The 13,972-nt window shown below is 38.9% G+C and overlaps 1 protein-coding gene across 33 annotated transcripts in view; it reads right to left on the bottom strand.

The window, feature by feature from the left end:
- Positions 1-13,972, bottom strand: part of NRCAM (neuronal cell adhesion molecule) — a 68,035-nt gene that overhangs the window by 35,359 nt on the left and 18,704 nt on the right. For all 33 annotated transcript variants that reach the window (XM_063100207.1, XM_063100223.1, XM_063100209.1 and 30 more), the window contains 6 exons: positions 13,709-13,893; positions 12,134-12,265; positions 5,140-5,283; positions 2,964-3,075; positions 1,316-1,482; positions 1,072-1,219 (listed from right to left, as the gene is read on the bottom strand). In XM_063100207.1, the coding sequence (XP_062956277.1) occupies positions 1,072-1,219; positions 1,316-1,482; positions 2,964-3,075; positions 5,140-5,283; positions 12,134-12,265; positions 13,709-13,893 (888 nt within the window). The remainder of the gene's footprint in view (positions 1-1,071; positions 1,220-1,315; positions 1,483-2,963; positions 3,076-5,139; positions 5,284-12,133; positions 12,266-13,708; positions 13,894-13,972) is intronic.

Here is a 13,972-nt window from a genome sequence, read left to right as displayed (position 1 = left end):
AGAAATAGGAAGATTTAGATCAGCAATCTCCCCTAAGCGTTTTCTAGAAGTTACTTGCAGGCATGAACAGTTACTCAGGGGTCAAAAATCAAGGTGTATAGGATTCATGTATAATTTTAACGAAGCTGCATAAATCATAAACTGTCTTCTCAGGGAAATTCCAAGTTAAAGCTTTAGCTAACTTAATCTGAGTGTCATTTCTTCATACTTTATTTTCATCTTTCTCAACTCTGATTCCACAAATAAAACTGACCAGCTGAGGTTTAGAACTAGATGGAAACTCCAGGCATATAGAGGAGAAGGCCACAGAGTTCTTTTGGGATCATTAACAAGCAATAGGGCACCATTTAGGCACTACAGGTTTAGGAGAGCCGCAAGTGAACCACAGAAACCATTTCCACCAGAATACAGCATCCCCTCTAATAGGGGGTGATGCCTGCAGCCTTTGTGACTGCTCACATTCACATACTCCAATGTTTGTATTCACTATGTCAAATTGAGGGCCTCAACTGGAAAATGGTGTGACCTTCCTTCCATTCCAAGCCAAAGGACTGAAACATGCTCAGGCCGTTTTAAATGCTTTCCCTGTTTTTGTTTTTCCTTCTCCTTCCACAGGCTTTAGGTATAGTCAAAAAGAATACTCCCTATCCAAATAAAAACTAGTATCTTTTAAAATAATGACAAAAATTCAGGCACATTCTGGTGATTAAAAAGATCATATTTCTGCTTATTTGTAGAATGGTAATGAAAACATCTGTTGAGACTTCACAGTTCAAAGTACAAAACAGTGGACGCTGTCCAAGGCTTGAAGGGTTTTTCCCAACCCGAATTACAAAGGAGACCAACACACAAAGGTAGACAAACATTTTCTGGGTCTTATTTCAATCATGTGATGCCTTTTCAGGTCCAAATATTTTACAGTAGGGACAAAATGCATATCTCTATATATCTAAATGCATATCTTTTTGGAAACTAAAAACATCACCATTAAGTCACTGTACAGCAAACCTCTGGTTCAGGAGCAGTTTAAAGAGAGAATGAAGAGAAAAGAAAGAAATAATCTTCAATTACCTTTCATCACTGGGCAGCTCACCATTGTCCTTCAGCCACATGACAGTGGGGACTAAGGTCTGATCATGTTTTACTTTGCACTCAAAGGACACTGTGCTCCCTCTTTGCACAATTGCATATTCAGGCTGTTTAATGATCCTAGTTGGATCTGAAATTTAAAGTCATTGTTATCTATTGGCATAGCTGAAGATTTTGCTCAAAGTCAAATAATACTTGAAAAAAAAATTTGTTACCTCTGCCTTACCTTTGATTTCTAGGTGAACTTCATTCTTTGCCATCCCTAATTTATTCCTTGCAACACATGTATAAGTTCCTGTACTGTCCTTTTGGGCCACAGGAATTTCCAAAGTTCCATTTTCATGTAAAACATAAATATCTTCATGAAGAGCACTTCCTTTAGCTCCTTTAAACCTTCATGACACAAATTATCACAATGAGAATAAAAACGCATCATAATTTGAAGCCAGACAGAAAACGTCACGTTCAATGTCCACACAACCTTGGTCTGCGTTAAAGCATCAAGTTCCGAGACATTTAGAGTTTGCACAAGCACACTGTATGCTTGTATGTCAGTGGGGTAAATATAAAGATGAGACATAAAACTGAAAAATTCAACAACAAATGATGTTTGTAGAAACAGGCTGACAATAATTAATATTTAAATTGTGATTTTTGTTATGTGAGATCCATAATTTAATAAACACATTATTATTCATCTTATCTCTAAATAGGTGATAAAATTGGCAAAAGAAAGTCTGCTCTTTTTGACATTTCCCCCCAACTCCGATGTATTTGTAACTCTATCTGCAGGTTACAATTCTAAAAAGATTTTGATTTCAAGGCTACGAGGATTGTACTTTTGAAAGTATAAATAGGAAGATATTCAAGGGAGAAAAAAAAGCATGTGTGTCAGGTAGGAGAAGTGAAGGAAGAAAGGGGTGTGGCAAAGTCAACCTATTGTCTAAGTGTTAATCCCGGCGACTTTATGAGAAAATCACGTGCATGAGCATCCACTTTTCTCTTCTCTGTGGTTAAGGTGGGGGCCTGGGGAGATATTATTTTAATCCTAAATCTGCCTTTATTCTCACCTCAGTAGTTGGTGCCCAACACAGCATCTGGGACCTGATAGATGATCAATAAATGAATGTTCTATTTCTTTTACTCATTCTTTCTGAGCTGTTGCCTATCCTAGCCTTCTTTCTTCTGGCTCAAGCTAAAGTCAGCAGTCAGCAGGAGGTAGAGGACTTCTATCACGTGTGGTACATGAAAGGGATGGTCTGAAGGGGGGAGTGAAAGGACATGGGGAGCTATGCTGGATTTGAGCCAGGAAGATCTGGTGGGAGGGGTAATGAAGGGAAACACTGGTTTAACAAATTCCGGTTTTAGCTTATAGATCCTCTCCCCCACCCCACATGATATCTTATTATCACAGAATGTCCCCCAGCCAGTCCCTCCAGCCATTATTCACAAAGCCCCAGGTGATGTCCATGGCATCATAAAATACAGCAGCCTCAAATTTTAAAAAAATCATTCACATGGGCTGGCCAGTTAGCTCAGCTGGTTAGAGTGTGGTATTATAACACCAAGGTCAAGGGTTTGAATCCCGATAGTGGCCAGCAGCCTCCCCCCAAAATAAAATCATTTTATAAGCTTTGTGGTTGATAGAGTGTGCTGGTAATGTACGTCTGTATAGATTATACATATGAAAGTAATTATTACAGACAGAGCAGGCAGTTAATAAATATTTGTGAATGAATGCATTTAACAATTAATAGTACAATGAATTGTATACTGCCTTTCCCGTTTGTTCTTTGACTAAAACTCAACACATTTACAAATGTGAAGGTTTTAGCAAATGTAAGGATTAAAAAGCAAAGAGGGCCATTACTTACCACTCAATGGTAGGTAGAGGAGACCCAAAGAAGGCACAATCTAGTAAAGCAGGCCTGTTTGCAATGACTTGGTAGAGTGTGTTTGCAGATGTAAGAATTCGTGGTGGCTCAGCTAAAAACATTTTAAAAAGGTAAAGTAAAAGTTAGAATACATTTTAGACCCACAGTATATTTATTGCATTTTGTTTTAAGGTCATTAAAGGTCATGGTAAAGCACAGCCAACATATCTCTCTTTTTATGTTCCCTATCAGACATGACACTCCTGGTTGCTGAAGGTGGAAAAATATAAATTTCTTCCCTCTACTTTATATGCCCACATCTTACTCAGGCATTATTTTAATTATTGATTTACTTATCTATATCTCCTACCATATTATGAGTCCCTTCTGGCCAGGGAATGGAAATTTTTATTGTTTTATCCCAGCACAGTGTCTGGCACAAATGTAACGGCCAGGTATATTCTCACTGAAAGACTGACCCATTTCAACCCCAGTAGGTGGGAATGGTGGGAAATACATAAGCTGGCAGAAAAAAAGCAGAGTGATGACCAAAAGATGGAACCAAGGCGACGAAGGCAAAAATAGACAAATAGGATTACATCAAACTAAGAAGCTTCTACACAGCCAAAGAAGGAATCTACAGAGTCAAGAGACAACATACAGAATGAGAGAAAATATTAGCAAACCGTATATCTGATAATGGGTTAATAGCCAAAATATATAAGAAATTCAAATAACTCAATAATAAGAAAACAAATAATCCAATTAGAAAACGGGCAAAGGACCTGAATAGACATCTCTCCAAAGAGGACATACAGATGGCCAATAGGTATATGAAAAATGCTCAACATCACTAACCATCAGAAAAATGAAAATTAAAACCACAATGAAATATTACCTCACACCTGTTAGAATGGCTATTATTAAAAAGACAAAAGGTAAGTGTTGGACAGGATGTGGATGAAAAAGGAACACCTGTACACTGTTGGTGGGAATATAAATTAGTATAGCCATTATGGAAAACAGTATGGAGATTCCTCAAAAAACTAAAAACAAAACTACCATAGGATCCCGCAATCCTACTACTAGGTATGTACCCAAAGGAAATGAAATCAGAATGTTGAGATATCTGTATTGCCATATCTATTGCAGCATTCTTCACAATAGCCAAGATATGGAATCAACATGTGTCCATTAATGAATGAATGGATAAAGAAAATTAGGCATTGGTATACAATGGAATACTCTTCAGCCTCAAAAAAGAAGGAAATCCTGTCATTTGCAATGACATGGATGAACCTGGAGGACACTATGTTGCGTCAAAGAAGCCAGACAGAAAGACAAGTAATGCATGATCTCACTTATATGTAGAATCTATAGAAGTAGAGAGTGAAAAATGGAACCAGAGGTCAAAACTGCTTCCTCAACATCCACCAATATCTTAAGCACTTAGCTCTTCATGTGATTAGTGACCTTCATTTCAATCATGAAGGAAAAAATATCAAGTATTAGTTGGCTTCCTGACGTTAATTTTGTTTGGAAAGGGAACATACTAACCTAAAAGAGTTGGAGTATAATTCCTGGCACTGTGAAAACTATTCTCACATAAATTTTAACAAATGTGGTATTTTGGTAGTTTTGTCCAATATGAGAAATACAATGTTCCCATAAACCAAGCACTTCAGAATATGTTTGAGTATGTCATAGTTTTCTAAACATACTTTTAAGAATTAAATAAATGTACATCTGTGACTTGAATAAAGGCCAAGCATTATGATTAGTGGCTTATTTTTGAAAAATCAGAATCATAAAATTATTATTTAGCTTGTCAGTTTCTAAGGATGGAAGAGCAGAAACATGCAGTTACTAATAGCAGACAAATTGAGGGGTTTGACTCTTAGTCTAACCATCTGTGGATAGAAAACCCTGACCATTTGATTATTTCAACAGTGAAAATTTGCCATTATAAAAACCGTGTTAAGAAAGAGCATTAAGACCAGACTGTAATATCCTATAGGGCAAGGTCTGTATCTTATCCATCTCTGTATATCCCTTACAGTGCCAAGTATTGTACATTGTACATAGTAGATACTCAACATATTTTTTGCTGAATGAATAGAAAATAAGAGTAGTCATTAACTTAATTTGCCACATCTTTAATAAAGGGAGAGCTTACCCAGCACATTTACAAATGCATTTGCCAGCAAATATCCATATTCATTAGAGGCATTGCACTGATATACCGCACTTGATCTTTCTTGAACATTTGAAAAAATAATGGTATCACCATCTATTTTCCTGCTGGGGTCATCTGGGGCAACTGTTTGGGTATAAAAATAGAAAGTATGTATTTATTCCCCTTTGCTCAAAAGATGTCTATTAAACTTGTAAAGCTTAAAGTCTACATTATAGTAAGTAGAACAGAAATACAGACTGATCTAGGTATATGCAGCAAGAAGAAGACTAGAATCCAGGCAGAAGCCTTAATTTTTCCCTCTTCAGAATTTAGTTCTCATATATCAGCATGGGCATAAGCTCAATATTCATTTGGTCTTAAGTGGATGGATTCTATCATATTGAATATTAGTTTGGGAGATGCAGAGAAAAAAACCCCACAAGTTTAGGTGAAAATGGCACCACAAATTCAGGAAAACATTGCCTTGCTCACAAAGAGCCTGTGATTATTTATGAGGAGGCAAGTTAATTATCAAGAGGAGATAGTGAAAGCTAGCTAACCAATATAGAAACACTGTAGCTCGTCCAAACCTGTCCCTTTCAAGAGCCTCTTCTTTAAACAAATAGACAAATAAATAAATAAATAAGTACAGAAATATAGTGCTAATAATCAAATGTGAAAATATTTAGTTTTTTGCTTTAGAAATTCCTGAGGCTAAAGAAGAAATGAACTGTGTATAATTCCTCTTAAAGACAGTGTTTTCAGCTAAATCTCTTAAGTATTTAAAGAAATATTAAGACCAGGATTGATCCTTACTGAAGTGGAATAGAACTGGCTGGGTAACATAATATGTGAGAATTTAGTCGAGGGCATGCTCAACAAGTTAGAACCGCTATGCTATCGGAGATGAATTCCTTTTTGTGATGCTAAACCTTAGTCTGTGACCTTACATTGTTATAAACATACACTAAAAGGAGTTCGGTCTCTGTCTCAGCATGCTGATCAAAATCAAAACTAAATCACAGCACCCTTTCTCTTAAATTGCTCTTGCAACTTGAACCAGTTAAGAAGATTTTACTTTCTTTCACTCTAAACATCATTTCTTTTTCTTTGTTGATAGGAGAGGAATGTGCCTCTAAGACATTTATCACTGCATTTAGAGTCCTTTATCACTTTAAAACAAAAAATATTTGGTTAATATGTGGCTTATTAACCCACTTTAATAAAAGTAAACCAAACTATAGTTATTAAAAAAAAACACTATAGTTATTCATCCTTGTTTTATTTTGGATGCTCAAAGCATTTTGCTTACTCATCCTGTAAGTTTTCTACTGTTGATGTAACAAATTACCACAAATTTAGTGGTTTAAAACAACACAAATTTACTATCATTCAGTTCTGTAGATTAGCAGTCTGACATGGGTCTCACTGAGCTAAAATCAAGATATCTGCAGGACCGTGTTCCTTTCTGAAGGTTTAGGGAGAATCCATCTCCTTGCCTTTTCCAGCTTCTGGAGGCTGCCCACGTTCCTTGGCCCATGGTCCCCTTCTGCCATTTTCAAAGCTATCAGTGTTGCATCTCTCTGATCATTCTTCCATAGTCACATTTCTCTCTGACTACAGCCAGCACAGGCATTCCACTTTTGAGGACTTGTGTGATTAAACTGAGCCCAAACCAGATAATCTCCCTATCTCAAGGCCCTTAACATTAATCACATGTGCAAAGTTCCTTTTGCCATATAAGGCAATGTATTCACAGTTTCCAGGGATTAGGATGCAAACATTTTTGGCGGGAGGAGGGACATTATTCTGTCTATCACACACTCTATCACATTTATGGCCTAAAAGTTTTTTTAGATGTTTCAGACCAGAATATTCCAAAAATGTGCCATAAATTGAAGCTTAGAACAAGTTTTTACCATTCAAGAATTATTAAAACTTCCACTTATGAGCTACTCCTCATGGACTAATTAAAGCCTTCATTCTTGAGCAGGCATAATAGTCATTCTTAAAAAGGTAGTTGTTGAATGCTCTGATCCCCATCAACAGCTAACTTATGAAATCATCTTAGATACTCCAGGCTGTTCAATTTGTTATGGAGTGTGCAGAGATATTTTAAATTGGCTTCTTAGCTCACATTTGTTGTTTATGACTCTAATAATTTTAAAATTGCCTTAAGAAACATGTTTTTCCAACCTGAAGACAAATACAAGTCATAATTCCTTCAACAGGGTATAGATTTCATTAATAGGTGACTGCAGAGGACAGAAATGTTACACTTGCCTAGGAAGTGAACTGTAGCTGCGGCAGACAACCATGGACCTGAGCATGCAGTGCACCTTGGGGTGGCCAACGTTCCTTGTCCCAGATCCTGAGTCCTGTGTCATTGGGGCCCTTCTGATTCACAAGCTCTCAGTGATGTCCATCCACTGCCTCAGCAAGGCATGCTGTGATATAGAGCAGCATCTCTCCCTTTCTTGGTCATTATTCTCAGCGCTTTTGGACACAGCACTTGGGCACTCAGTGTTGGGCTCCTCAGGGGACTCTCGATGCCCACCATGTGCCCACCCAGACTGCACCTCTGTGGATATGCCAGGCAGTGGAGCACAGTGCCTGGGTGTTTTAGACTGTGATGAAGCACAGGCAGAGCTCTTGGCTGAATCTCTCTGGATGGGTGGCAGACTGTGTGAGAAGAGCTCCTCGAATTCCTTGAGCATATTGAGCTCTTAAAAGTTACACCACTATGTGACATTTAATGGCTATAGAGTTAACAGTTTTTGCAAGATGAAAAAGTTCTGGAGATCTGTTGCATGATGATGTGAATACAGCTAACACTACTGAAATGTACACTTGAAATGATTAAAATGGTACATTTTTTAATGTTTTTACCACAATAATAAAGAAACAGTGATATCACCATAAACATGGAAGATGAAGCTCAATTAACGAAGTCAGTAGGATAATTTTCCCCAAGTAGAGAGTCATTGGTCACAAATATAAACCATATAAAAAAGCTTTTCTGTAGCTCACAATTGCATTTTTCTGTGCTATCAACTCTTTGGGAAGATATTCTTTACCTGAAAGGCATCTGACTGTATCTGCCTTATTTATGCTAAATGGAGCAGTCTTTAAATATTTATTTTTGGCAAGGTATTTAGGAATAAAATAAACCCTTTAGGTCAGAGTAATGAATAAGCAGAGCTCACTCTATGGGGGCTTGGGCTACAGTTTCCTTAAGCATTTATTAGAGAAATGCAAACAAATCCAGGAACTGTCATGGTGACATATGGAAGCTCAGTTGGTAGCTGGATACAGAATGAAATCGCTAGTGCAGAGACATTTGAAGTCTTTGGACATTAAGTGTTGGCTACTGAGAGGGAGTAACTCTCTAGCATGCAAATCCAAATCATCCAAAGGAATAATAATTAATTCTGGGAATAACCAACTCCATTTGCTGTAAATGAACACTGGAGAAAGAAACATTTCTTTTTTTTGGTGGCTGGCTGGTACAGGGCTATGAACCTTTGAACTTGGTGTTATAACACTGAGCTCTAGCCAAATGGGCTAACCTGCCAACCCTGGAGAAAGAAATTTAAGAGCATATTATCACCACATATAACTTAAAGCTCCCACAGTAAGGTCCAGAACTGGGGTGATAGTCTCTAGAAAATGTTTTCTGTTAAACTGACTCTCCTGACATGGCTGGTTAAAACCATAAATGCTTCCAACATTGAGATAATGAGAATAATAATAATAATAATGCCACCTTACCATGTATACAGTACTACCAAACTTTAAAGTGTTTTTACATTTATTGCATAATTTTATTTTAAAAACAACTTTATAAAATAGGTTAACCAGATGATATTACATGGACTTTGGAGATGAGAATCTACAGACAGTAGCATTTAATAGTTTGTTTATTCTCAAGTTTTTTGAATAGGGGACGATCAAAGATCTGCACGTTATAACTCTCCTGCCTCCAGGAACAGAGACAGGAATCACAGTGGCCATGGACTTGGCCTTGGGGACTATGATCAGGATAGCATGGGTTCTCCAGTGGAGAAGACAGAGAGGAGGAAGGAGGAACTTATGGACACCTATCTACGGGTGACTGTGAAATCCTGAAAGGTGACTTCCTGGGGAGAGTTGGGAAATGCTTTGCCCCATCCTGCTGACAGCAAGTTCATTTTCTTTCTGGTCCTGGGTTCTACCTTTACACCCTCCCAGACACTGCAGGTCACACAATAAAATCTAAGTTCTCTTTTGGTGCCAGCTCTCTGCAGCTGTGTTATTCTTCCTGATTTCTGGAGATTGCTTTACAAATATTTTAGGTGGTTTTGGGCAAATTCCTTATTTAATACAGCCTGCTTTTTGCTTCAGGGAAAATTAAAAGTACTCTGGCCAGTCCTAAGGAAGGGTGCAGGGAGTGGGGAGTGGTGGAAGCGGTGGTGGGGGGGAGCCGGCAAAATTTAGAAGAGATTGAGATAGGAGCCTTTTGGAGTTAATTCCTCCATTGTTGTAAAACAGTAGGATCTATATCTAAAATGTACAAATCAATAACATCATATGTTGCTAACAAAACCCAGGTCTTACCCTTCCCTTTTCCTGCTTTGATAGTATTTGTGTGCACTCAGCAGCCAGGGCCTGCAGAGGTGGGAGAAGACGGTATCCTCAGGTGATTGTCCCTACGTAGGGAGTAGAGAGGCTGTGTGTCTAGCAGTATGGCACAGGAGACGAACTTCAGGCACCTGATGGGGATGCTGTACAGCTCCCTGCATGTACTACAGAGGCACAGCTGTTGCCAAGCCCCTCACCCACAGCAGCTGGTCCACCTCCAGTTTCTGCAGTCTTTTGGGTGAAAAGTGTCAGCAAGCAGCAAGCCAGCTCATGCTCCCAGCTAACTTCTGGGGTCCACACCAGGCCCCCGCGAAGGTTAGGAATCCTAACCATGCTGATGCAGTGCCACTGTATACCATGGTAGCTTTTGCTCTGGGTTCCTACCCTGGCCTATCTGCATCTCTCTGCCTTCCTTCCCCTGTGCCCCAGCACTGCTGGGTACATCTGTGGGGTGCACAACTCAGAAAACTGCAGACAAGAAACAAGCACCAGTCATCTATTTCCAGAATGGTCCCCAAACCTCAAAGGCCATTCTGTTTCTAAATTCATAGGGCAGCTGCCATGCAGAGTGGAAAGCAGAGAGGCATAAGTCTCCTTTAATGATTGTTTTGACAGTTTTCTTCCTCATTTACTCCTTATTTTTGATCAGAGAAAGTAAACAAGCAGTGGGGGCACGTACAGTTTCCTTTGAACTTGGCTGTTTAAGATGTGGCGTCTGTTCAAGAGCCCACTCAGCAGAAGCTATAGGTGGACCAGCTGCTGAAGAGCAGGGGCGGAAGCTGTGCCTTTGCAGTACCAGTGCACAGCAAGCCGTGCGAGGTCCTGGCCAGCCCCATCTCCTTTCAGTTATGACATGTCCAAACAGTAATCCACATACCTTCAACTTGGCCACCAGATGCGGAAAAAGTCCCCTCTCAGGGAAGCTCCACATCCCCTGATGGACATGGGCCCCTTGCTTTGCTACCATGCCATCTCCTGTTCCTCTCCTTGCCTGTCCACAGAGTGACTGCTCTAAGGCACACCAGAGGTGGAAGGACCCTGGATCTGCAGGAGCTGCAGAATCCAATCATAGCTGATCAGCCTTTTTTCCACCCTGTGGGGACTTAATACTTTTGGCACGGAAGAAATGAACTGATTTGGAATCTGATTTGACAGATTTTTTTCTTAACTCTTTCTGCTCTGAACCCAAACAGATGATTTAGCGATACAGTAGAAAGGCCTAAGTTGTCTCTGGGACCATGACCCCCTGTACCCAAAGCAGGCCTTTTGCAGTTGATCTTTCCCCCAAAAAGTTTGTTTAAAAGAGGAGTGTCTATAAATGTATTTTCAAAGCTCTTAATACAACTAGCGTTACAAGGTTCCCTCAGAGGCACTACCTACCCTGGTGCTATTGTGTGAATGTTTATGTCTCTCTGAAATTCATATGTTGAAAACTAATCCCCAAGGCAATGGTTTTAGGAAGTGGGGACTTTGTGGAGTCACGAGGGCTCCACACTTATGAAAGGGACTAGTGCCCTTATAAAGGACTTGAGAGAGCCTGTTTACCCCTTCGACCACATGAGGACATATAGAAGGTGACATTTATGAGGAACGGGCCCTTACCAGACACTGAATCTGCTGGTGCCTTGATCTTGGTCTTCCCAGCCTCCAGAACTGTGAGCAATAAATGTCTGCTGTTTATCAATTACCCAGTCTAAGGCATTTTGTTATAGCAGCAGGAATGGACTGACAGAGCTGGTTTGGAAAGACAACAAGCTGAGCAAATCAGAAGGAAAGATCGGCCTCATCATTTCCTCTCCCCTTGCTGGTGATCCACGTCTCACCCATCCACGTCTCAGTGTTCCCTGCCCAGGATTGCATCTGGCTGCTGGGCTCAAGGTTTTATCTCTTTGACGTTCCCTGGCTTCCCTGTTTTCCGGGCTGCATGGCTAGATGGAGGGTCCCATCCATTTGTCAGTTTCGCTGAGTCTAGATCTCAGGAACACATTTAACCTTCCATAAATCAACACAGAACTTCTGAGCTGCAAAACACGGTGAGAGTGCTGAGCATGCTCTGTTATTTATTGCCATTCTGTGTGCATCCTGAGAAAACCATATATTGTACCATGTAACTTATTTTTCAATTCTGGGCTTTCTTCCACATTTTCTCTGTTTTCACTCATATTCCCCTGAGAGTGGCAACAGCTCCCTGATGCACAACAACAAAGTACTCCTTGAAGGCTTTCCTGATCCTGATCATGGTTAAAATTGGGAGTAGAATACCCAAATCCCATTTGTTGGCCCTGAATTACTTTTTAATCACCATTTGTTCGCTGTTGGGATGTAGATATGCTTGGAAAAGATACTGCAATTAGAGCCTATCGAGGAAACTTACTTTCTATTGGGACTCCATTTGTTAACCAGCTAATTCTGGGTTTGGGGTTGCCATTAGCTCTGCAGATCAGGGTCCCATCCTCTCCTGGGGACAGCACAAGATTCTGAGGTGCCATGATCCAGTACGGAGCCGCTTTGTTGAAGGAGAAATAAAAGACCAAAAATCTGAATCAAATAAGAATTTTAGCAAAAAAAACATATTGAGCTATTTTAATAATAAAAATAAATATTTTGCAAAACACTTGTTAGTCTCATTTTTTCCAGTAGATTTATAGATGATGTTTAAAAAACACTATACATTTTCAAAAGAATCTTTAAAGAGACTCACTGACATGTATGTATAATTTCTAGACCTGTTTGATACAAATACCATAGTCTCATTTAAAATTAAAATTAATCAGATATCAAAGAGATGACATATTTATCTAAGATTGAAGAGAAATCTACAGGTACAGGTATGGCTAAGAAACATGAATTTTCTGTAGGATATATGTAATTATAAAAGTAGAAAACAATTTTAGAACTTCATTTTTGAAAAGTTGCAAAGGTAATAGAGTGTTCCCATATATTCTTCATTCAGCTTCTTCTAATGTTAATGTTTTACATGACCATGGTACAGTTGCCAAAGCAAGAAATTAACATCAGTACAACTCTATTAACTAAAGTATACACTTCGTTAGGATTGCCCCAGTTTTTCCACTACTGTCTTATTTCTATACCAGGATCCTGTCCCAGATATCACATTGCATTTTCTTGTCATGTCTCCTTAGTCTCTTCCCATCTGACAGTTTCTTGGTCTTTCCTTTCCTTGACAATTTTGGAATATTGGTCAGTTATTTTGTAGAATGTCTTTCACTTGGGTTTGTCTGATGTTTTCTCACAATTAGCCTGATGTTTTGGGTTTTTGAGAAGAATACCACAGGGGTGATGGACCTCGTGATTCCACCATATCAGGGAGTACATGATATCAACATGATTTATCATTGGTGAAGTTAACATTCATCACTTGGTTAAGGTGGTATCTGCGAGGCTTCTCCACTGCAAAGTTACTATTTCCCTGCATTCCATATTGTGTTCATTAGCAGTGAGTCACTAGGTCCATCCTTCAATTAAGGGGAGAAACATGCTCCATCTCCCTGAAGGAGTGTTAAAAAATTTGTGGGCATATGTTAAAACTGCCCCAGTCATTAATTTTTGGTGTAGAGAAACACTTTGGAGCTATGCAAATATCCTCTTTCTCCTTAAAGTTTCACCCACTAATTTGAGCCTTCATTGGTAGATCTTGCCTACAGCAGTTACTACCGTGGGATTCTAATGGTGATTTTCTATTTCCCTCATTCCTTCTACATTTATTAATTGGAATTCTTCTGTGAGGAAGATTTGAAGGAGCAAATTTTTAGTCTGATTTAGATGCACTATAAATAGCAATGAAAAAAAAATAGTAATGAGAAGAGATTCACCACAATGTTAACATAAATTTACATTTATCATTACTGAAGAACATAAAGACATATTTAATTGAAGTTTCAGGGCCTCTCTTGAAGGCAAGAGGAATGCATTTTAAATGACAATGTACCTTTAACTGTGACAGAAATGGTATGATGAATGGCTCCTAATGCATTTTTTGCTATACATTGGTAATTCCCAGAATCTGCTTCTGAAACATGAATGATCTGCAAGGTTTTTTTAAAGTTCCTATAAAATGTCCGGTTGATGGGTAGTATTCCATCTTCTTTTATCCAGTAAATAATTGGAGTAGGCCTGATAGGATAAATAAATAGTGATGTTACAAAAAAAGAAATTAACCTGTGATGGATTTTGAGGGCGAATTTTCATGCAA

This window comes from Cynocephalus volans, chromosome 6 (genome assembly GCF_027409185.1).
Source record: "Cynocephalus volans isolate mCynVol1 chromosome 6, mCynVol1.pri, whole genome shotgun sequence".
NCBI lineage: Eukaryota > Metazoa > Chordata > Mammalia > Dermoptera > Cynocephalidae > Cynocephalus > Cynocephalus volans.
This window is presented reverse-complemented; position numbering and strand designations above follow the sequence as displayed.